At 48.2% G+C, this 24,213-nt stretch overlaps 2 protein-coding genes across 3 annotated transcripts in view; one reads left to right on the top strand and one right to left on the bottom strand.

Annotated features, from left to right (window-relative positions):
* POMT2 (protein O-mannosyltransferase 2) overlaps positions 1–3,824 on the bottom strand; it is a 52,395-nt gene extending 48,571 nt beyond the window's left edge. The window contains exon 1 of the mRNA XM_038746060.1: positions 3,746–3,824. Within this exon, the coding sequence (XP_038601988.1) occupies positions 3,746–3,824 (79 nt within the window). The remainder of the gene's footprint in view (positions 1–3,745) is intronic.
* Positions 113–23,857, top strand: GSTZ1 (glutathione S-transferase zeta 1). Of its 2 annotated transcripts, XM_038748446.1 has the most exons (9): positions 8,190–8,287; positions 8,455–8,506; positions 13,691–13,758; positions 15,027–15,107; positions 15,573–15,698; positions 19,597–19,675; positions 21,099–21,151; positions 22,992–23,041; positions 23,502–23,857. In XM_038748446.1, exons 1-9 carry the CDS (start codon positions 8,270–8,272, stop codon positions 23,626–23,628), a joined length of 654 nt encoding a protein of 217 aa, XP_038604374.1. In that variant the 5' UTR covers positions 8,190–8,269; the 3' UTR covers positions 23,629–23,857. The 2 variants fall into 2 exon arrangements, with proteins under 2 accessions (XP_038604380.1, XP_038604374.1); XM_038748452.1 differs by lacking the exons at positions 8,190–8,287; positions 8,455–8,506 and adding an exon at positions 113–131.
* Positions 23,858–24,213: the final 356 nt, after the last annotated feature.

Here is a 24,213-nt window from a genome sequence, read left to right as displayed (position 1 = left end):
GGGGGTTGTAGTTCCAGGGAGGGAGCGATTCCCAATCCTTAAAGGGAGAGGAGCAGCAGGTCCCTGCCTTGCTCCGGGAGCGGGAAGAAAGGAAAAAGGGCGGGATGCAAGCAACGGCAGCCGCAGGGAAGGTCTGTGCAAAACGGCAGGAGGAAAGGGAATGCTATAACAACCACAACGGGATTTGTTAAGCGCTTCCTATGTGTCCAGCACTGTTCTAAGCGCTGGGGTAGTTAAAATAATAATGGTAATGATGGTATTTGTTAAACGCTTTCTGTGGGCCAAGCACTGTGGTACTTAATAAGAGTAATGATGGTATTTGTTAAGCGCTTTCTGTGTGTCAAGCACTGTTCTAAGCGCAGGAGTACTTAAAATAATAATAGTAATGATGGTATTTGTTAGGCGCTTTCTATGGGCCAAGCACTGTTCTAAGCACTGGGGTACTTAATAATAGTAAGGATGGTATTTGTTAAGCGCTTTCTATGGGCCAAGCACTGTTCTAAGCGCTGGGGTACTTAATAGTAATGATGGTATTTGTTAAGCGCTTTCTATGGGCCAAGCACTGTTCTAAGCGCTGGGGTACTTAATAGTAATGATGGTATTTGTTAAGCGCTTTCTATGTGTCAAGCACTGTTCTAAGCGCTGGGGTACTTAATAGTAATGATGGTATTTGTTAAGCGCTTTCTATGTGTCAAGCACTGTTCTAAGCGCTGGGGTACTTAATAGTAATGATGGTATTTGTTAAGCGCTTTCTATGGGCCAAGCACTGTTCTAAGCGCTGGGGTACTTAATAATAGTAATGATGGTATTTGTTAAGCGCTTTCTATGTGTCAAGCACTGTTCTAAGCGCTGGGGTACTTAATAATAGTAATGATGGTATTTGTTAAGCGCTTTCTATGGGCCAAGCACTGTTCTAAGCGCTGGGGTACTTAATAATAGTAATGATGATATTTGTTAAGCGCTTTCTATGTGTCAAGCACTGTTCTAAGCGCTGGGGTACTTAAAGTAATAATAGTAATGATGGTATTTGTTAAGCGCTTTCTATGGGCCAAGCACTGTTCTAAGCGCTGGGGTACTTAATAATAGTAATGATGGTATTTGTTAAGCGCTTTCTATGTGTCAAGCACTGTTCTAAGCGCTGGGGTACTTAAAATAATAGTAGTAATGACGGTATTTGTTAAGTGCTTTCTATGGGCCAAGCACTGTTCTAAGCGCTGGGATACTTACAATAATAATAGTAATGATGGTATTTGGTAAGCACTTCTTAGGGGCCATGCACTATTCTAAGCGCTGGGGGAGATCCAAGGTCATCAGGTTGTCCCACGTGGGGCCCACAGTTTTCATCCCCATTTGACAGATGAGGTCACTGAGGCCCAGAGAAGTGAAGTAACTTGCCCAGAGTCACTCAACCGATAAGGAACAGGAACGGGATTTGAACCCAGACCTCAGACTCTCAAAAATGTGGATGTATTGGGAATGGCTGTATTGTGCGGTGTGCCATTTTTAAGTTTCTGTTCCGGCACCAATCAGGTCATAAGCAGAACCTCCCCACTGTCCCGTTCCCCAATTATTTCCCTGCTTTGTTCTTGGGGGCCTTTCTGGTTCCCTCTACCTGTTTATCCATTCATTCAATCGTATTTATTGAGCACTTACTGTGTGCAGAGCACTGTACTAAGCGCTTGGGAAGTACAAGTCAGCAACATATAGAGACGGTCCCTACCCAACAACGGGCTCACAGTGTAGAAGGGGCCTGTTCTGGGCTCCCTCCTCCCCCCCCCGATCCATTTTCCCTTTCATTCATTCATTCAGTCGTATTTATTGAGCACCTACTGTGTGCAGAGCACTGTACTAAGCGCTTGGGAAGTACAAGTTGGCAACATATAGAGATGGTCCCTACCCAACAGCGGGCTCACGGACTAGAAGGGGCCTGTTCTCGGCTCCCTCCTCGCCCGCTCCATTTCCCTTGCAGGAATACCCCAAGATACAGCAGGGTTATATATATGGTCCTTGGATATATTGGCATTAATTAAGCGCTTACTATGTGCAAAGCACTGTTCTGAGCGCTGGGGAGGTTACAAGATGATCAGGTTGTCCCATGTGGGGCTCACAGTCTTAATCCCCATTTTCCAGATGAAGGAACTGAGGCCCAGAGAAGTGAAGCTAGACTGTGAGCCCACTGTTGGGTAGGGACTGTCTCTATATGTTGCCAACTTGTACTTCCCAAGCGCTTAGTACAGTGCTCTGCATACAGTAAGAACTCAATAAATATGACTGATTGATTGAAGTGACTTGCCCAAAGTCACACAGCTGACAATTGGTGGAGCTGGGATTTGAACCCATGACCTCTCACCCCAAAGCCCGGGCTCTTTCCCCTGAGCCCCGCTGCTTCTACTGGCTATAAATAAAAATCTTTTTTCCAAAGTCTCTGAAAAAGTACAAAATTTCTGTCCTTGTTATATTGTTCCGTTAGGCCTCACTAAACTCTTATTTAGTTTTTGTTTTGGGAATTTATCGATCTATCTATATATATAGATAGATAGATAGATATAGATAGATATAGATATATAGATATATATCTATATAGATCTACATAGATATATAGATCTATATAGATATATATCTATGTATCTATTTATATCTATATCTATCTATCTATATCTATATCTATCTATATATAGATATAGATAGATATAGATATAAATAGATATATAGATATATATTTATATAGATCTACATAGATATATAGATCTATATAGATATATATCTATTTATCTATTTATATCTATATCTATCTATATCTATATCTATCTAGATAGATAGATAGATAGATATAGATATAAATAGATATATAGATATATATCTATATAGATCTACATAGATATATAGAGCTACATAGATATATAGATCTATATAGATATATCTATATATCTATATATGTATCTATGTATATCTATATCTATCTATCTATAGATATAGATAGATAGATATAGATATACATAGATATATATCTATATAGATCTACATAGATATATAGATCTACATAGACATATAGATCTATATAGATATATCTATATATATCTATTTATAGCTATATCTATCTATAGGTATAGATAGATAGATATAGCTATAAATAGATATATAGATCTATATAGATATATATCTATGTATCTATTTATATCTATATCTATCTATATCTATATCTATCTATATATAGATATAGATAGATATAGATATAAATAGACATATAGATATATTTATATAGATCTACATAGATATATAGATCTATATAGATATATATCTATATATCTATTTATATCTATATCTATCTATCTACATAGATACATAGATAGATAGATATAGATAGATATATATAAATAGATAAATAGATATATATCTATATAGATCTACATAGATATATAGAGCTACATAGATATATAGATCTATATAGATATATCTATATATCTATATATCTATGTAGATCTATATCTATCTATCTGTAGATATAGATAGATAGATATAGATCTACATAGATATATAGATCTACATAGATATATAGATCTATATAGATATATCTATACATCTATATATCTATTTATAGCTATATCTATCTATAGGTATAGATAGATAGATATAGCTATAAATAGATATATAGATCTATATAGATATATCGATATAGATATATAGATAGATAGATATATTTAGCTCCTGGTATACAAAGAAGACAACCAATTACAGTAAAACTCACCTCCGTGGATTGGCTCAAAAGGCCACTGCGGTTCCCACAGTCTGGTCACGTTGCGTCCACAAAAAGCCCCGTCTCTCATGTTCACGTACTGGACGCCCGCAGCAGCCGGTGCCGTTTCCTCACTTGCCTTCTTGTGTCTCACTCCTTTCCAAGCTTTTGCTCCAAAAGAGGCCCTCCTTTCTTAAAAGCAGCGTGTCCCGCCAGGGTATCCCCGGCAGTTGAGTCCGAATTATCGCTTGGGAAGGAGCAGCGTTTGAGGCTGTGCTTTACCATGGTTTTCTCGGCCAGCCTTACTTATAATTTCCTAATTACAGCCAGCCTTACAGCTGCTGTGGCCATTCATTTATTCTCCTTACTTGGGCCACCCAGCATAGCTCTTTCTATTCATTCATTCAATCGTATTTATTGAGCGCTTACTATGTGCAGAGCACTGTACTAAGCACTTGGGTAGCACAAATCATCAACATCTAGAGACGGCCCCTACCCAACAACGGGCAGACAGACAACGGAACAAAACAAGTAGACAGGCGTCAATACCATCAGAATAAATAGAATTATAGCTGTATACACATCATTAGTAAAATAAATAGAGGAATAAATATGTACAAATAAAATAAATAGAGTAATAAATCGGTACAAGTGCTGTGGGGAAGGGGAACAGCAGAGCTTCAGGACGAGGGGATTGCTAGATTCCAGAACTTCATCTTGTCTTAACCATTTGATAATGAGTCTGGCCCATAAATGATGCGGGTAAGAATTGTTTCGAGAAGCATCCATTCAGTCGTATTTATTGAGCGCTTACTGTGTGCAGAGCACTGTACTAAGCACTTGGAAAGTACAATACAGCAATAAAGAGAGACAGTCTCTGCCCACAGCGGGCTTACGGTCTGCGTGGGTGTGGGGGGAGACAGACATCAAAACAAGTTAAACAGGCATCAATATAAATAAATAGAATTATAGAAATATGCATATATACACGTGCTGTGGGGCAGAAAGGGAGTGAGTCAAGATGACACGGAAGGGAGGGGGAGCTGAGGAAAAGGGGGAAGTGTGACCTGGTGGATAGAACACGTGCCTGGGAGTCCGGAGGACCTGGGTTCTAATCCTGCCTCTGTGACCTCGGGCAAGTCCCTTAACTTTTCTGGGCCTCAGTCACCTCATCAATCAATCGTATTTATTGAGCGCTTACTGTGTGCAGAATGCTCTTCTAAGCACTTGGGAGAGTACAATATAACAGGCATTCATTCCCTACCTCACCTCAGTCAGTCGTAGCCATTCGTCCATTTCTTCAATTGTATTTATTGAGCGCTTACTGTGTGCAAAGCACTGTACTAAGCGCTTGGAAGGTACAACTCGGCAACGGATAAGAGACAGTCCCCACCCAACAACGGGCTCACGGTCTAGACGGGGGAGACAGACAATGAAACAAAACAATTACATCAAAATAGATAAATAGAATTAGATATATATATATTATTAATAAAATAAATAGATAAGTACAAATATACACAAATCCCTTACAATCCCCGCCTACAACGGGCTCGTAGTTTAGAGTGGGGGAGATGGACATCGGTACAAGTAAACAGGCATCAATATATTTACATATATATATATATTTACTCATATGCATACTTATATATATATATACTCATATATATATACTCATATATATATTTACTCATATATATTTACTCATATACATACACATATACATATATCTATATATATACATATACCTATATATATACATATATCTATATCTATATATCTCTATCTATCTATCTATCTATCTATCTATCTATATATGAGCCCCATGTGGGACCTGGACTGTGTCTAACCTGATTAATTTATATCTACCCCAGCACTTAGAACAGTGCTTGTTACAAAGTAAGCACTTAACAAATGCCAGAATAATCATAGCAGAATTCCATGCAACACTGTGCTGTGCATTTCCAGCAGATTCTTGCTTAAACACATGGCTTCCCTGACGCCTGTTTTCTTTTAGACTGTGAGCCCACTGTTGGGTAGGGACTGTCTCTATATGTTGCCAATTTGTACTTCCCAAGCGCTTAGTACAGTGCTCTGCACATAGTAAGCACTCAATAAATATGATTGATGATGATGATGTAGACTTACTGTCCTCGGTAATGCCTGGCTGATGTGGCCGAACGGTTTCCTGCGATTTTCACGTCTGAGGGTCAGAACCTCAAGGGCACAGTCCGACTCCAGGACTTTAGAAAATACTCCGTCTGTCGAGACGGAAGAGTTTTCCAGAACTGCTGAAATGGGCTCTCACACCTGCGTCCAGCTCCCGTGATGCGTAACAGTAATAATAACGACGGCATTTATTAAGCGCTTCCTATGTGCAAAGCACTGTTCTAAGCGCTGGGGAGGGTACAAGGTGATCAGGTTGTCTCACGTGGGGGTTCAGTCTTCATCCCCATTTTACAGATGAGGGAACTGAGGCCCAGTGAAGTGACTTTCTCAGTCACCCAGCTGACAGTTGGGGGAGCCGGGATTCGAACCCATGACCTCTGACTCCAAAGCCCGGGCTCTTTCCACTGAGCCACGCTGCTTCTCTAGACTCCAACCCCCATGTGTCGTCCAACAGGGCTGCCTAGAATGAGTTGAATGGGACCAGGCCCACTACTCATATATGGTCCATTGGCTATCGAAGATAGCTCAGAAAAGACCCCCACGGCTCTGACCTGGCTAGCACAATAGAATAATAATAATAATAGTTGTGGTATTTAGCACTTACTACGTGCTGAACGCTGGGCTAGATAAAATGCATTCAGATCTGGAACTCACGGTCTGAGAGGAAAGGAGAAGGGGTATTTTACAGGTGAGGAAACAGGCCCGGATTATTATTATTGTTGTTTTTAAGCTCTTGCTGGGTGTTAAACACCGTTCTAAGTGCTGGGACGGATACAAGTTGATGGGGTCAAACGTCGTCCTTGTCCCACGTGGGGGTCGGAGTCCAAGTAGTTAAGTGACTCGCCCAAAGTCACAGAGGAGGCAGGTGGCGGAACCGGACTTCGAACCCAGGGGTCCCGGCTCATAGTCCGCATGTTTGGTTTTGTTCTCCGTCTCCCCCTTCTAGACTGTGAGCCCACTGTTGGGTAGGGACCATCTCTATATGTTGCCAACTTGTACTTCCCAAGCGCTTAGTACAGTGCTCTGCACACAGTAAGCGCTCAATAAATACGATTGATGATGATGATAGTCCGCATGTTTGGTTTTGTTGTCTGTCTCCCCCTTCTAGGCTGTGAGCCCACTGTTGGGTAGGGACCGTCTCTATACGTTGCCAACTTCTACTTCCCAAGCGCTTAGTACAGTGCTCTGCACACAGTAAGCGCTCAATAAATACGATTGATTGATTGATTGATAGTTCTGTGCTCTTTCCACTGGGCCGGGCTGTTTCTCTGGAAGTTTAAAATAGGGCGTTCCAGTTCTTCATGAACTCTGCAGGATAGGTTGGCATAGCAATTTCCAGGGCCCAAATAATAATAATAATGTAGCATTTATTAAGCCAGGGGCCAGATAATAATAATGATGATGATAGCATTTGTTAAGCCCTTACTATGTGCAAAGCACTGTTCTAAGCGCTGGGGAGGTTCCAAGGTGATCAGGTTGTCCCACGGGGGGGCTCACAGTCAATCCCCATTTTACAGATGAGGTCACTGAGGCGCAGAGAAGTGACTTGCCCAAAGTCACACAGCTGACAGTTGGTGGAGCCGGGATTTGAACCCATGACCTCCGACTCCAAAGCCCGGGCTCTTTCCAGTGAGCCACGCTGCTTCTCCAATCAGTCAATCAATCAATCGTATTTATTGAGCGCTTACTGTGTGCAGAGCACTGTACTAAGCGCTTGGGAAGTCCAAGTCGGCAACACACAGAGACAGTCCCTACCCAACAGTGGGCTCAATCAGTCGTATTGACTGAGCACTGTACTACGCGCTTGGGAGAGTACAGTATACCAGGGCCAGTAGACACGGTCCCTGCCGCAGTGAGCTTATGGTCTCACGACGTTAGCTAAATGAGGAGTCGTGGCCTGATTTTGAATCCCTGCAAGGGGTTGCAAAGTAGAAGCGCGTTCCGCCGACCGTGGTGGGGGTCCGCCTGTCAATTGGAGTGAAGAATCTCAAGCGCTTAGTACAGTGCTCTGCACGTAGTAAGCGCTCAATAAATACGATTGATTGATTGAATCGGCTCAGTTCAGATCAAGGGATCAACCCCTAACTATTCCCCCCTGCTCAGATCCTGGGCTAGGCCCCTGGACAGATTTTCCAGAGAGAGGGGAAGGGGTGGAGAAATCTCTGCAGGCTTAGTGGGACTCGAGGTCCGGCCGGAGAGACGGGTTTGCGGCTAATGACCCCTTCTCCGGGTCAGTCATCCGGCGCGGTGCCGTGGGTGGAATGGTGCTAGCTCTTCCCATTGGATGTTGGGACTCCACCCCTGTTCCCCTCCACAGCACGGAGTCAGCAGAAGTGCCCGAGCAGAGCGAGGGTCCCAACTAGCACCATGGCAGAGCCCGGCAAGGTAGGAAGGCCCTGCCTCTCCGCAGGGATGACCGTCCGGCCGGCTGGAGGGGCGGATGGCAGGAGAGCCGGCCCGCCGTCGTTCCCGCCGACCTCCTGCCCCGCTGCTCTGGACTCTGGGGACCCAAGGCCCCGGCCTAACTGCTCCCCCGCATCTTCTCCCCACAGCCTGTCCTGTACTCTTATTTCCGAAGTTCCTGCTCCTGGAGAGTCCGCGTAGGTGAGAGCCGTTTCCGTCCCCGTCCGGGGGTCGCGGCTCAGCTGGTTGGTTGGGGGTCTCCCGCCCCGGGCTGTCCTCGCAGAAGACAGCGGCTGGGGGATCTGATGTGGGATGGGGGGGCGTCTTTCTCCGTCACTCAAGCCTCATCCCGGCCCCTCTCTGTGGAACCGGTTGGACAAAACGAGCGAGATCTGGAGGAGTCCGGCGGGTGCCGTCCGCCCCGTCCGTCGGGGCCCGGGGTCAGGGTGCAGGGGGGTGGCCGGGCATCCGGCCAGGCCTCTGCTGGGCTTATCTCGCTAGATAACGCAAGCTGAACGAGAGATGACCCGGCCAGGGCCGCGGTAGCCAAGCCGCAGGCTCTGGGTGCGGGGCACAAGGCGGGCGAGGCTGCGGGGAGAGAATCCCTAAAGCACAAAGGCATTGGGTTTTGGTCAGCCAGTCAGTCGTATTTACTGAGCGCTGACCGTGTGCACTTTACTAAGCGCTTGGGAGAGTCGAAGGAGAAGCCGCGTGGTGCAGTGAATAGAGCCCGGGTCTGGAAATCAGCGGGTCTGATCCCAGCACTGCCACTTGTCTGCAGAGTGTGACCTTGGGCAAGTCGCTTCACTCCTCTGGGCCTCGGTTACCTCACCTGTAACCTGTCATCTCACTCTTTTAGACTGTGAGCCCACTGTTGGGTAGGGACCGTCTCTATATGTTGCCAATTTGTACTTCCCAAGCGCTTAGTACAGTGCTCTGCACATGGTAAGCGCTCAATAAATACGATTGATGATGATGATGATCTGTAAAATGAGGATTGAGGCTGTGAGCCCCACGCGGGACAGGGACTGTGTCCCACCCAGTTTGTTAGAGAAGAGCCCAGGCTTGGGAGTCGGAGGTCGTGGGTTCTAACGCCGACTCCGCCACTTGGCAGCTGTGTGACTTTGGGCAAGTCACTTAACTTCTCTGCTTAGTACAAGCGCTTAGTACAGTGCTCTGCACACAGTAAGTGCTCAATAAATACGATTGATTGATTGAGTCTCTGTGGCTCAGTTATAAGAACATTAAAATAAAATAAACGAGACGCCTAGGTACATAAGTGCTGTGGGAATCCAAGTGCCAAGCAGCGTGGCTCAGTGGAAAGAGCCCGGGCTTTGGAGTCGGAGGTCATGGGTTCAAATCCCGGCTCCGCTGCTTGTCAGCCGTGTGACTCTGGGCAAGTCACTTCACTTCTCTGGGCATCAGTGACCTCATCTGTAAAATGGGGGTTAAGACTGTCAGCCCCCTGTGGGACAACCTGATCGCCCTGTAACCTCCCCAGCGCTTAGAACAGTGCTTTGTACATAGTAAGCGCTTAATAAATGCCATCATCATCATTCATTCATTCATTCAATCGTATTTATTGAGTGCTTACTTTGTGCAGAGCACTGTACTAAGCACTTGGAAGTACAAGTTGGCAACGTATGGAGACGGTCCCTACCCAACAGTGAGCTCACAGTCTAGAAGGGGGATCATCATCATCATCATCATCATCATCATCTGTAAAATGGGAATTAAGACTGTGAGCCCCACCTGGGACAACCTGATAACCCTGTATCTCCCCCAGAGCTTAGAACGGTGCTTGGCACATATTAAGCACTTAACAAACACCATTATCATTATTAATTAATTAATATAATTATTAATGAGGAGCAGCGTGGCTCAGTGGAAAGAGCCCGGGCTTTGGAGTCAGAGGTCAGGGGTTCGAACCCTGGCTCCTCCACGTGTCTGCTGTGTGACCTTGGGCAAGTCACTTCACTTCTCTGCGCCTCAGTGACCTCATCTGGAAATGGGGATGAAGACTGTGAGCCCCAGGTGGGACAACTTGATCACCTTGTACCCCCCCAGTGCTTAGAACAGTGCTCTGCACATAGTAAGCGCTTAACAAATGCCATCATTATTATTATTATTATTATTACAGTAGAACACTAAACAGACACATTCCCATAATCAGATCAGACACAGGCCCTGTCCCATAGGAGGCTCCCAGGCAAAGGGGGCGAGAGAACAGGGATTTTATCCCCATTTTATGGGCGAGGAAACTGAGGTACAGCTCAGTCGAGTGACTTGGCCCAAATCCCACAGCAGGTTAGAACGCGGGCCCCCGACTCCCAGGCTTGGGTGAGAAAGGTGGGACCTGTATATATGTTTGTACATATTTATTACTCTATTTTACTTGTACATATCTATTCTGTTTATTTTATTTTGTTAATGTGTTTGGTTTTGTTCTCTGTCTCCCCCTTCTAGACTGTGAGCCCACTGTTGGGTCTCTATATGTTGCCAACTTGTACTTCCCAAGCGCTTAGTACAGTGCTCTGCACACAGTAAGCGCTCAATAAATACAATTGATTGATTGATTGATCACAGAGCCAACGTGTCTAGGGCCAGTGGGGAAGACAGGGGAAGGCGGGGGGCGGCGTGGCCAGTGCTTGCCCAGCCGTGAGGGCAACCAAAGCCGCAGCAGGAGCATCCACCCGACGGGTTTTTCCCCCAAATATCACCTGTGACATCATTTTTCATATCACTCCCAGGGAGGGGGCGGATTTTTTCCGGGTTTAGGTAGGCCAAGTGCCTGAAGTCGACGGAAGCGGTGGGAGTCGGCATGGGAGAATGGATCTTTAGAAGGATCTGTCAGGACTTCAGTGAGGAAAAAGATCCTCCGTCATGAAGGAATTTTTACCTCAAGTCACCGTTAAAACCTCCCCCCTCATGGACTGTTAGAAGGGAATTAGCCTTGCATTTTCCCAGTGAGGTTACTTGCTTGCTCTCCCTTCAGTAGCAATAATCAAATTTATTATAGAGTCATTTATTATTCATCATCATCATCATCATCAATCGTATTTATTGAGCGCTTACTATGTGCAGAGCACTGTACTAAGCGCTTGGGAAGTACAAATTGGCAACATATAGAGACAGTCCCTACCCAACAGTGGGCTCACAGTCTAAAAGGGGGAGACAGAGAACAAAACCGAACATACTAACAAAATAAAATAAATAGAATAGATATGTACAAATAAATTAAATAAATAAATAGAGTAAAAAAATATGTACAAACATATATACATATATACAGGTGCTGTGGGGAAGGGAGGGCGGTAAGATGGGTATTCGTTATACTATGTAAGTTTATAGAAGCAGCGTGGCTTAGCGGAAAGAGCATGGGCTCTTATTATAGTGTCATTTATTATTCGTTATACTATGTAAGTTTATAGAAGCAGCGTGGTTTAGTGGAAAGAGCATGAGCCCCTTCCTTCCTCTCCCCCTCATCCCCCTCTCCATCCCCCCCATCTTACCTCCTTCCCTTCCCCACAGCACCTGTATATATGTAGATATGTTTGTACATATTTATTACTCTATTTATTTATTTATTTTACTTGTACATATCTATTCTATTTATTTTATTTTGTTAGTATGTTTGGTTTTGTTCTCTGTCTCCCCTTTTTAGACTGTGAGCCCACTGTTGGGTAGGGACTGTCTCTATATGTTGCCAACTTGTACTTCCCAAGCGCTTAGTACAGTGCTCTGCACACAGTAAGCGCTCAATAAATACGATTGATGATGATGATGATGATGGGCTTGGGAGTCAGAGGTCGTGGGTTCTAATCCCGGCTCCACCGCCTGTCAGCTGTGGGACTTTGGGCCGTTCATTCTCTGGGCCTCAGTTGCCTCATCTGTAAAATGGGGATTAAGACCGTGAGCCCCACATGGGACAATCTGATTACCTTGTATCTACCCCAGCGGTTAGAACGGTGTTTGGCACATAGTAAGCGCTTCACGAATTCATTCATTCCTATGAGAAACAGCGTGGCTTAGTAGAAGGAGCACAGGCTTAGGAGTCAGAGGACGTGGGTTCTAATCCCAGCTCTGCCTCTTGTCTGCTGTGCCTCAGTTACTTCATTCATTCAGTCATATTTATTGAGCGCTTACTGTGTGCAGAGCACTGTACTAAGCGCTTGGGAAGTACAAGTCGGCAACATCTAGAGACGGTCCCTACCCAACAACGGGCTCAGAGTCTAGAAGGGGGAGACAGACAACAAGCAAAACTTCATCTGGAAAGTGGGGATTAAGAACGCGAACCTCACGTGGGACAACCTTATTACCTTGTACCTCCCGCAGTGCTTAGAACAGTGCTTGGCACATAGTAAGTGCTTAACAAATACCATAATTATTATTATGTACACTATGTAATAACTGTAGCATTTAAGTACTTACATGTGCCAAGCACTATACCAAGTGCCGGGGTAGATTTGAGGTAATCAGATCCCACGTGGGCCTCGTAGTCTGAGGAGGGAGAACAGGCAGTGAATCCCCATTTTGCAGATGGGGGAACTGAGGCCCAGAGAAGTTAAGTGACTTGCCCAAGGTCACACAGCAGGCAAGTGGCAGAGGCAGGATTAGAACCCAGGTCCTCTGACCCCCCAGACCCCTTCCCAGGGTTATATATTAGAGCATTATTTGCTATTTAAAATTTGTATGTTATATAAAACATATAAAATTGTATATGATTTCTCTATTATATAAAGACATTATATAATTTATTGTGGTAGAAATATATTTGTGGTTCATTATTGGCCATTATTGTGGCATTTATTCGCTTCTCCAGTGGTACGGGAATGAGATGGGATGGGTTTGGCCCTCGCCCTCTCCTCACATCCCGTCAACATGCCCTCACTTGGGGTGAGCGCAAAGGACTCATGTTGCCAACTTGTACTTCCCAAGCGCTTAGTACAGTGCTCTGCACACAGTAAGCGCTCAATACATACAATTGATTGATTGATTGATTGACTCTGGGTCTCAGCCACCTCCGAGCAGCAGTGAGACCTGACTCACCGCCCACCCCCTCCCTGCACGCACGCGCACAATAGTGTCTGTGGAGAGTTGCTGGCCAGGCCCAGCCCCAGTGTAATAATAAGAATAATAATAATAATGATGGTATTTGTTAAGTGCTTTGTGCCAAGCACTGTTCTAAGCGCTGGGGCAGATACAAGGTAATCAGATTGTCCCACTTGGGGGCTCACAATCTTCACCCCCATTTTACAGATGAGGCAAGTGAGGCCCAGAGAAGTGGCTTGCCCATGGTGACAAGGGGCAGAGCCAGGTTTCCAGTCCCACATATGCTGCTGTCCCCTCGCTGGCCCGTGATGTGTTGTTTTTTCTCCCCACCAGCTCTTGCCCTGAAAGGGATCGCCTATGAGACCATCCCGGTTAGCCTCATCAGGGACGGGGGGCAGCAGGTAAGGAGTGTGGCCGGTAGTAAGCACTTGAACTCCATAAAAATAGCATTCAGCCTATCTTTCAGAGCAGAGAGCCGAGCTCTGTTTTTCTGGAGTTCCCCAGCCCCTGAGCGGTGGGGCAGAGTAATAATAAAAGCTATGGTATTCGCTAAGTGCTCCCTATACGCCTATAAGCAGTATATTGAGTGCTGGGATAGATGCAGGATAAGCAGGCTGGACATAGTCCCGATTCCACACTGGGGCTTGCAGTCTAATTTGCGCTCAGTAAATACGATTGAATGAATGATTAGGGGGGAGGGAGACCAGCTATTTGATCCCCGTCTGATAGAGGAGGAAACTGAGGAAGTGAAGCGATTGGCCCAAGGTCACACAGCAGGCAAGTGGCTGAGCTGGAATTAGAACCCAGGTCCCCTTCCTCCCGGGCCCGTGCTCTTTCCACTAGGCCACACTGCTTCTGCATGGCCAGTGAGGGTCCCTTTCAGCCGTGTGATTCTGTCATGCACTTCATTGCCCTCAGTCTCTTCCCACTAGATCTTAGGGGGACCCTTTTCTCTCAGCTCTTTGGAGTGGATGAAGTTTTCAGGTTGGGAAAGTTGGCCATTACTGGATGAGACCAGTGATCCATTCCACCTGGAACTCTGCCTCCCACAGAGGCAATGGAAGACAGGGGAACTTAAGGGAATTTAAGGGAGTTGGGTGATAGTTTGCTTTCCTTGACATGGACCCTGATGTTCGCTCAGTTCTGTCGTAGCACATGTTTTCCCCCCTTTTTTTTGGCTAGAAAGCTGGTAGAGAATTGGGAAATGCCCCTCCAGGAGCCAATCCCAGAGCCTGCTTGGACACAGAATGCAGCGGAGCCCTCGTGTGTCTGGCATCAGGCACAATGATGATGTAGTGCTTAGATCTTATGGGGAAGGACAGCAGAACCAAGAAAAGGGCAGGCCTGTTGGCCAACCATGCCAAAGTGGGAGGGGAAAGTCAGTTAAAAGTGCCTTAGAGCGAGCTTGGTTTGGTGGTTGGGTTTTTTTTGTTTGTTTGTTTGTTTAATCATTCTGATGGAGTCCCACTGGGAGTCTCCACAGATGATCCAAAGCCTCTGTGGGGCTCAAATCCGGCAGAACAAGAGACGCCCATGGGGTGGTGGGGCGGTGTCTGGGAACAGGACCGGGGGCGGCCCGCAGGAGGTTAGAAGCCCCCGTTGATCCCGGGTTCAGGGCCAACCGCTGCTGGCCAGCAGTAGCCGTGACTCCCCAGGCTTGTCTCCGCAGTTCACGGGCGAGTTCCAGGCAGTGAACCCCATGCAGCAGGTCCCAACCCTCAAGATCGACGGCATCACCATTTCCCAATCGGTGAGTAGGCCGGGCCAGTCTGGGCTCGGGAACCCCACACCTCAGTCTCCACTTGGATTCCTGAGGGGGTTTATCCAAGAACTCCCGGCTTGGGTCACCCGGTGGTCTTAGCTCTATAACCAAGAGTTTGGTACAAGAGGTAAGTCCGCAGGGCGGGAACCTTTCTTGAACACCGTACTTCCCAAGTGCTTAGTACAGTGCTCTGCACACAGTAAATACGATTGAATGAACAGGGAATCTTTCTCCCTCAGAAAAGGAGGGAGGGGAGAGCAAAGCCCCTGCTGGAGGTGGGGGAGGAAAGGACGGACTCCAGATCGAAGGCTTCCCCTTTCCATAGCCCTAATGAGGCACCGGGCCCGTTTGGCATCTCCCGTGGCCGCGACGTCTTTCCCTTGGAAGCCGTTCTCTTACCTGGCCCGCCGTCGGCTGAGCACCTCTCCCCTCTCTCCTTGCCCGCGGCTGCAGCTGGCCATCATCGAGTACCTGGAGGAGACGCGGCCCAGCCCGAGCCTCCTGCCCCGGGATCCCAAGAAGAGAGCCAGCGTCCGCATGATCTCCAACGCCATCGTCGCCGGCATCCAGCCCCTGCAGGTACGGGCTCTCGCGCAGCAGGTCGGCCGGGGTGGGGCCCGGGCGGCGGGAGACCCTCCGATCCCAGGGTGGGGGTCGGTCAGGGGGCCCAAGGGCATCCCTGGGAAGGGCTGGAACATCCAACTGGTCTTAGGGGGAGACGTTAGCTTGACTGTAAGCTCCTTCTGAGCAGGGAGGGTGACTGCCAACCATCTTGTATTCCCCAGTGCCCGGTACAGTGCTCTGCACACGGTAAGCGCTAAGTAAATTCCCTTGATTGAGAAGTTTGGCCACTGCCGTCTAGAGCCCCTGGGACATACCTCTGTGTTCTTCCACTCCACTCACAAAAAATTGGAGGTGTTTTCAGACCCTGTGGGTGATAGGCACGTAAGCAGCTGAAGTGTTGGGACTTTTTTTATGGTATTAAGCACTTACTATGTACAGTGCTCTGCACACAGTAAGTGCTCGATGAATACAGTCTAATGAATGAATGAGTGAATTTACCAGGCATTGCACTAAGTGTTGGAGTAGATACAAGCTAACCGGGTTGGACACAGTCCATGTCCCACATGGGGCTCACAGTCTTTTTTTTTTTTTAATGGTATTTATTAAGCGCTTACTATGTGCACTGTTCTAAGCATTCGCGGGGTTACAAGGTGATCAGGTTGTCCCACATGGGGCTCACAGTCTTAATCCCCATTTTGCAAAGGAGGTAACTAAGGCACAGAGAGGTTAAGTGACTTGCCCAGGGTCACACAGTAGACAAGTGGTGGAGCTGGGCTTAGAACCGAGGAACTTCAAATTTCCAGACCCGTGCTCAATCCACTAGGCTACGCTGCTACTCACTGATTCATTTCTTTGCCTCCCTGCACCCGAGGCAGTTGAGGAACTGGCCTTTGGGCTACTGTAGTAGTCATGGTATTTACTGAGCCTTTACTGAAGCGCAGTGTAATATCCTCAATGTGCTTGGGCGATACAACAGAAGCCCAAGACAGCTACTCTGCCCTAATGGGGGACGCAGACATGGAAAAATACTGGCTGTACATATAAACACTAGAACTAAGGACGGGCTTAAATAAAAAGAGCCGGCCGTAGGGTCGTTAAGGATCGTGGTCCTAAGAGTTGGTTGGGGAAGGCCTAGGGGATGAGGTGGGATTTTAGGAGGATTTTGAAGGTGGGGAAGGCTGAGGGCAGATCAGAGTGGGCCCAGTGAGGAAGTGGGGCCTGGGAGAAGGGAGGAGGGTGAAGATGAGAACCGGGGTGTGAAAGCCGGTGAGGAAAGTGGAGAGCCTTGAAGCCAACGGAAAGGCATCTTAGCTGGTTACAGAGGAAGACGGGTTACCCTACGAGGATTTTGAGGAGAGGGGAGGCATGTCAGTCAGTCATATTTATTGAGCACTCACTGTGTGCAGAGCACTGTACTAAGTACTTGGGAGAGTGCAGTATAACAGACATAATCCCTGCTACAAGTTTACAATCTAGAGCTTACAGTTTAATATAAATAAATTACAGATATGTGCATAAGCGCTGTGGGGCTGGGAGTAAGGGTGACATTTCAGGAAGAGGATCTGAGCAGCAGGATGGAGTACGGGCTGAACGGGGGTGAGGCCAGAGGGTCAGCGAGGAGACCATGGGGACAGGAGGAGTGCTTGAACCGGGGTAGTAGCTGGATAATAATGATGGCATTTATTAAGCGCTTACTATGTGCAAAGCACTTTTCTTAGCGCTGGGGAGAATACAAGGTGAGCAGGTTGTCCTACGGGGGGCTCACAGTCTCAGTCCCCATTTTACAGATGAGGGAACTGAGGCCCAGAGAAGTGAAGTGACTTGCCCAAAGTCACACAGCTGACAAGTGGAGGAGCCGGGATTTGAACCCATGACCACTGACTCCAAAGCCCGGGCTCTTTCCACCGAGCCACGCTGCTTCTCCTGGATGAGTGGAAGGGGGTGGTCGGGAAAATGTTTTCAGTGACACAGTCGGCAGGTTTTAGCAGTAGACTGAATGTGAGAGTGGAATGACAATGAGGAATCAAGAATGAGTCCAATGAGTAAGGCTTCAGGCACAGTGGTGGTGGCTTCTGAGATGAAGAGGTTTTAGGAGAGTATTTGATGAAAATGATCATAATCGTGGTCCTTGTTCGCAGTTTACTATATGCCAAGCATCATACTAAGCGCTGGGGTAGGGACTGTCTCTATCTGTTGCCGAATTGTACTTTTCAAGCGCTTAGTACAGCGCTCTGCACACAATAAGCGCTCAGTAAATATGACTGAATGATTGAATGAATGAATGAACAAGATAACCTAATCGGACATAATCCCTGACCCACGCGAGGCTCACAATCCGAAGGGGAAAGAGAATAGGTAGTCCCCATTTCCCAGACGAGGAAACTGAGGCCCAGAGAAGGTAAGTGACTTACTTAAAATCACGCAGCAGGCGAATGGTGGAGCTGGGATTAGAACCCAGGTCCTCCAACTCCCAGGGCAGAGATGCTGCATGTCTCTGCTGTTTGGTTTCAGACATGTTCAGTTTGAGTTGCCAGTTGCCCGTCTATGTGGAGCAAGAGGAGAAACAGAATTGGGGAGTCAGGAAGAGATCGGGCAAGAGAGGTAGATTTGTGAGTCCTCCAAATAGAGATGATCACTGAAATGAGTGGGTGAATTTTCCAAAAGAGGGCAGGGGGAAAGGGGAAGAAGAGCAAGCGGACCAGTACGGAGCCTCGGGGTAACCCACGGGAAGGGGGTGAGGTGGAAGGACAGTCAGTGAAAGAGAATCCGAAAGACGGGAGAACCAGGAGAGTTGGCAGTCAGAGGCCCTCGGTTTTAGTACAATGCTCTGCACACAGTAAGCGCTCAATAAATACGATTGAATGAATGAATGATCCTGGCTCGGCCAATCGCTTGCTGTGTGTGAACTTGTACAAGTCTCTGTGCCCTTCTCTGGGCCTCAGTTTCCTCAACTGAAATAAGGGATTAAATACCTGGTCTCCCTCCTACTTAGCCTGTGAATTCCATGCAGGACAGGGATTGTGTCTGATCTAATTAACTTGTACCCACCCCAGAGTTTAGAACAGTGTTTGACCCATAAAAAGTGCTTAAGGAATACCATAAAAACCCAAGATCAGATATTCTTCAAAGGGAAATCAATCGGTGGTATTTATTGAGCCCTTAAACCATAGTAAGTGCTTAATGAATACCATAAAAAAACCCCAGGATCAGATATTCTTCAAAGGGAAATCAATCAGTGGCATTTATTGAGCACTTATGTGCAGAGCACTGTTCTAAACCTAGCAGACTCCTCCCTGCCATAATGAGCTTGCAAGTCTAGAGGGGGAGACAGACATTAATACGAATGAAATAAGTAATAAAGGGACAGTGATGTGAATGATTAGGTAGGAGTAGGGCCCGTCAGATTGTACTTTGAGAAAGTCATTAGTGACTTTGGAAAGTGGGGACTCAGGGGAGAGAAGGTGTTGAAAACCTGACCACATTGGGTCAGGAAGAGAACAGGGGAAGAGGAAGCGATGGCTGCAGGAAGCAGTCTACCCATTCTAGGGGTTTGGACCAGAGAAGGAGACGAGATAACTAAATTGGCCATGGAGACAAGTAGAATAGCTTTTTGGTTTTCTTCTGTTTTGAAATATAGGGGAGACTTGAGCGTTGACCCGGTGTGGGTGTATTCAGTCATTAGTATTTAGTGAGCACCGATTGTGGGCAGACCACTGTACTAAGCACTTTGGAGACGTACTAGAGTTAGTAGACATGATCCCTAGCTGAGAGGGAAATAAAAAACTAAAAATAAATTACAGGTAAGAGGAAGTTTGGGGGTCGAGCGTGGGGACGGTTTTGGTTTCCAGGATTGAGTTGGTGAAGCAAGTGAAGCCCCTGAATGTAAACTGTGGGTTTTCTTTGGGTCTCTCAGAACCTGTCTGTCCTGAAGCAAGTGGGACAGGAGAAACAGCTGGCCTGGGCACAGCAGTACATCTGCCAGGGCTTCAAAGGTGAGTTCCGTGGCTCATCCAATTAGGGCATCTTCCCATCTTACTTTGAGACATTGCTAGGCCATGTTATGTTAAACAGCCCCTGAGACATCAGAGCCCAGGATGAAGTCATTGATAGGATGAAGTTATCATTCTTCAGCCCAGGAACTGGGCTGGAGATGGGTTGCTCGGAAGAGAGTTGGGGTTAATGGCAAGTGGAAATCTAATCTTCCTCCCTATCATTGCTAAGGAATCCTGTGACCAGGTCCCCTAGCCCTTTTGCGTTCACTTCCCTTCCGTCTTTGGGATTTGGGAGAGGCTGCCAGACAGAGGATGGAGAGGAGTAGATCAAGGTCAGGGGGATAAGTAAATTCCTTAGGGAGAGAACCAACTTATTAGACCGGAACACCTCCCCCTCTTCAAGAAAAATCAACGGATGACATTTATTGAATTTTGTGCAGAGCACTTCCGTGCTTAGGAAAATACAATAGAAATACTAATCCAATAGGAAAGATAAGGAAGTACATTGGTGATATTTATTGAGCTTTTAAGTGCAGAACACTGTATCAAGGGCTTGGAAGAATACAATAGACTGATTAAGTGCTTAACAAATACTATTTAAAAGCTAGGGAGAGAGACAAACACTGAAATAACAGGTAGGGGCGGCAGTAAGGTTTCAAGAGAAGAATGAAAATCTTCAAGAGAAGAATGAAAATCCGTAGGGACTGGGGAGAACTGAATATCCTAGGCTTTGGTGGAGGGATAGTGGGATGATAAGATGAAAGAATAATAATAGCAATAACGGTATTTGTTAAGCACTTACTATGTGCCAGGCACTGTGCTAAGCACTGGGGTGGATACGGGCAAATCAAGGAAGTCTTCCCAGGGGAGCTGGAATTTTAGAAGGGCTTTGGGGAAGGGGAGAATTAGTGGTCTCCCACATATGAAGCGGGAGGGTGGGAGCAGTAGATCAAAGGATAGGTGAGAATGAGGCTCCGTGATTAGGTTGGCTTGAGGAGCAGAGCAGAATGCTTGTACTTCCCAAGCGCTTAGTACAGTGCTCTGCACACAGTAAGCGCTCGATAAATACGATTGATTGATAATGGGGGAGTAGGAGAGGAGTGAAGGTAAGCAGGAGGAGGTCAGGAGTTTGTGCCTGATCCAGAGAGCCCGTTGTTGGGTAGGGACCGTCTCTATCTGTTGCCAACTTGTACTTCCCAAGCGCTTAGTACAGTGCTCTGCCCACAGTAAGCGCTCAATAAATACGATTGAATGAATGAAGGGGAAGGACTCGTGCTTCCATGCTTCTTAGATGCCGCTTGACTCCACAAGTTCATTCCAGCCCGTGTCCCACAAACTCCCATCCCTGCCGAAGGAAGAAGCGGAGGGGCGGGCGGGGGTGGAAAGCAGCTCATCCCGGCTAACGGCCTTGGTCTTCTCCCAGCTCTGGAGCAGATCCTGCAGGGCACCGCCGGGAAGTACTGCGTGGGAGATGAGGTAAGGGCACGCGGCCCACCCTTCAGTCCTGCCCCGCTTACCTCCCAAAAAGTGGGGCGGCGTCTTGTCTGTGAGGGAGAGGGTTCCGCTGCCTCCACCTCCTCCCCCGTCTCCAGGATCAGCCTATTCCTTCAGATTCCCCCTTCCTCGGCTGCAGGCAGCCCGGTTTGCCTGTGACGCCTTGCCAGACAACAGGAGGCCAAGAGAAGCAGGAAGTGCCTGACTCCTTGCAGAGAGGCAGGGCCTGGATGCGGGGCCCAAGACCCACTGCGTGGTATTACCAGCTTCATCCAGGGTCTCAGACATGGACATGCTCGCATCCCACCCCTAGTTAGGTTTGGTAGGCCCAGGGTAGGCCTGGGACTGCCTCTCCCTGCCAGTGGCCACGGCAGCTGGGACCGGGCCCAGGGCGCCCAGCAGAAAGGAAGCGAGATGAGCCCCGCAGCCTGGCAACAGTAGGGCCTGTGGGACCAGGGCAGGCTGCTGCCTGTGGCCCCTTCCCTTGGGGGAGGCCCAGGAGCCCCCTTCCCCAGCTGGGCCCCACCGCAGCCACCTGCATCTGAGGGCGAGGGAAGGGCAGAGGAGGAGAAGGAAGAGAGCAGTCTCAGGGCTGCCCAGGACTAGAGTCGGAGATGGGAGTTACATCCCTCCCGGCCCCTCCGCCGTAGGCTGGAAGAACTTGCCTTGCTCTGCCGGCCCTGGAAGACGTGATGCCCTCTGGAATCAAACCAGCTGCTAGTGCCACCCCCGTCTCCTCCACCACCACCACACTCCCTTCTCCCACCACCCTACCTTCTTCAGCCTGGGAGAAAAAAAAGCCCAGACTCTGAGCAGCAGCCCAGTGCCAGCAGTAGCCAGAAGAAAGCAAAACAGGAAGCTGAGGCCCAGGCTTGCTTGTTCACCAGTATTTGCCCTCTCCTCACTTCCCCACACATCCTTCCAATTTGTACTTCCCAAGCGCTTAGTACAGTGCTCTGCACATAGTAAGCGCTCAATAAATACGATTGATGATGATGATCCTTCCCCTCAGTGGCCTCCCGAGAGGTGCTCAGACCCAGGGGACAACTGTTCAAAATACAGGAGTTAAAACTAAACCCTCCCAGCCCCTCTCACCTATCTGTTCCCCAGCGGGGTGACATTTGATTCCAAAGTGGTTCCACCAACTAGGTCAGGCTCCGCGGGGTTTCCCCCCCACTCCACCACAGTTGGAACCCTTCCCTTCATCCTGGGGCTAAAGTGACAGGCAAGTCTAAGTACTGCGGCTTTAGAACTGAGAACCTGCAGCAAGAGACGTGTTATTTATTAAACGCTTAGTACGTGACTAGCGCTGTATTAGATGCTGCGGTTGATAGGATAATCAGGTCAGACCCTGCCTCTGTCCCACGTGGGGTTGAGTCTCGGGAAATGAGAACATTGAGGCACAAAGGAGTTAAGGGACTTACTGAAGGTCACACAGCAGGCAAATGGCAGAGATTAGAAGTGCCTGTCCCCTGAGGCCAGACTTCTTTGGGCGGAGCCACTCCCTCACTGCATCCCTGTTCCCACTGCCTGGAATGCCAGGAGCCAGTGTTTGGGAAGGGACGCAGCAGCCCATTGCAAAAGTGCAGGGAAAGGGTTGTGGTTTTGAGCTGTGGGGCCCATTTTACAGCCCGGGTGGCAGCACCACGTACCTGAGGGCGTGTCACACTGTGACCCCATCGGTCCTGCCAAGAGGGAGGGAGGCGTGGGCCATCGGGGCCACAGAGCCGTCCTCGGAGCGGAGGGGGCAGGCGGAGGGGTGGGGAAGGAGAAGAGAAAAAGGGCAGCCACCGGTTCTGAACCAGCTCAACTTGCGTTGCAGGTCTCCATGGCCGACCTCTGCCTGGTGCCTCAGGTAGCCAACGCTGAGAGGTGAGTGTGTTAGCTTTGCTTGGCACCCCACTCCTTCCCCATCCCCTCTTCCCCCACACCAAGAGCCATCCTCGTGCCCGGTGCCCCTCTGTCGGACCGAGACAGGTGAGCGAGCCCTTTGTGGCAGGCTGGGACAGCTCTGCGTGACCTTGGGCAAGTCGTTTTACTGGGCCTCGGTTACCTGGTCTGTAAAATGGGGATTAAGACCGTGCGCCCCACGTGAGACATGGACTGTGCCCAACCTGATCGCCTTGTATCTACCCCAGCGCGTAGTACAGCGCCTGAGTACGTCGTAAGTGCTTAAACACTATAAAAAGCCTCCCCGCTTTGGTTCCTTTTAGTTGGCGTGGTGAGCAGTGCCAACGGGGCTGGGGGAGGGCTGCCGTCCCCCCAGAACAGGCTTCCCCCATAACCCTCTGCTGGCTTGGAGCCCTCGCTCACTGCCGCTGTTTGGCCACAGGTTTAAGGTGAACCTTGCCCCCTACCCCACCATCAAGCGCATCAACGAAGCGCTGCTGAGGCTTGAGGCCTTTCAAGTGAGCCACCCCTGCCGGCAGCCCGACACCCCTCCGGAGGTGCGAGTCTGAAGCCCCGCCTGATTCATCCCTCCCGGCGGCTACCCCCACAGCCCCCCGCGACAGGGGCAACAAGGCCACCAGAAGATCCATGCCTTCCTCCTCCTGCCACCCAACACCAGTCTCCTTTCCCCGCTGTGACGCAGGAGGAGGAGAAAGCTATCTGTCTCTGTAAAGGAGGAGAAATCTATTCTGGCTGGAACTGGGCAGGAAGAAACTGAATAAAAACCGAAGAACCGAATGCCTGGCGATTTTGTTCTGTTCTTTTGTAGGTCTGGCTAAGCCCCAGGGCAGAGGTTACGGGGCAGAAAGGCTGGCTAAATTGCAGGCCGAGATTTAGATTGTAGCTAAATAGGCCTCCCACTTGCGTGTTCAAGAGAGGCAGGGAAAGAGAAGAATGAAAGCCATGCCTCCCTTTAGCCAATAGCTCCTCGCTATCGGCACCAGTAAAAAAAATTCTGAGCAGGGAATCTGAATTAAACTAACGGGTGTGGGTGTTTAAACTCTTTCCCTAGGGGAAAAAAAATGGCTAATTGACCTTGCAATTAGAACATCGGCCTGAGAATTACTGCTGTCCATCACAGGTGTGAACAGGGG

This window comes from Tachyglossus aculeatus, chromosome 1 (assembly GCF_015852505.1).
Source record: "Tachyglossus aculeatus isolate mTacAcu1 chromosome 1, mTacAcu1.pri, whole genome shotgun sequence".
NCBI classification, from domain to species: Eukaryota; Metazoa; Chordata; class Mammalia; order Monotremata; family Tachyglossidae; genus Tachyglossus; species Tachyglossus aculeatus.
Note: the sequence above shows the minus strand (reverse complement) of the source record. Positions and strands in the feature narration are given on the sequence as shown.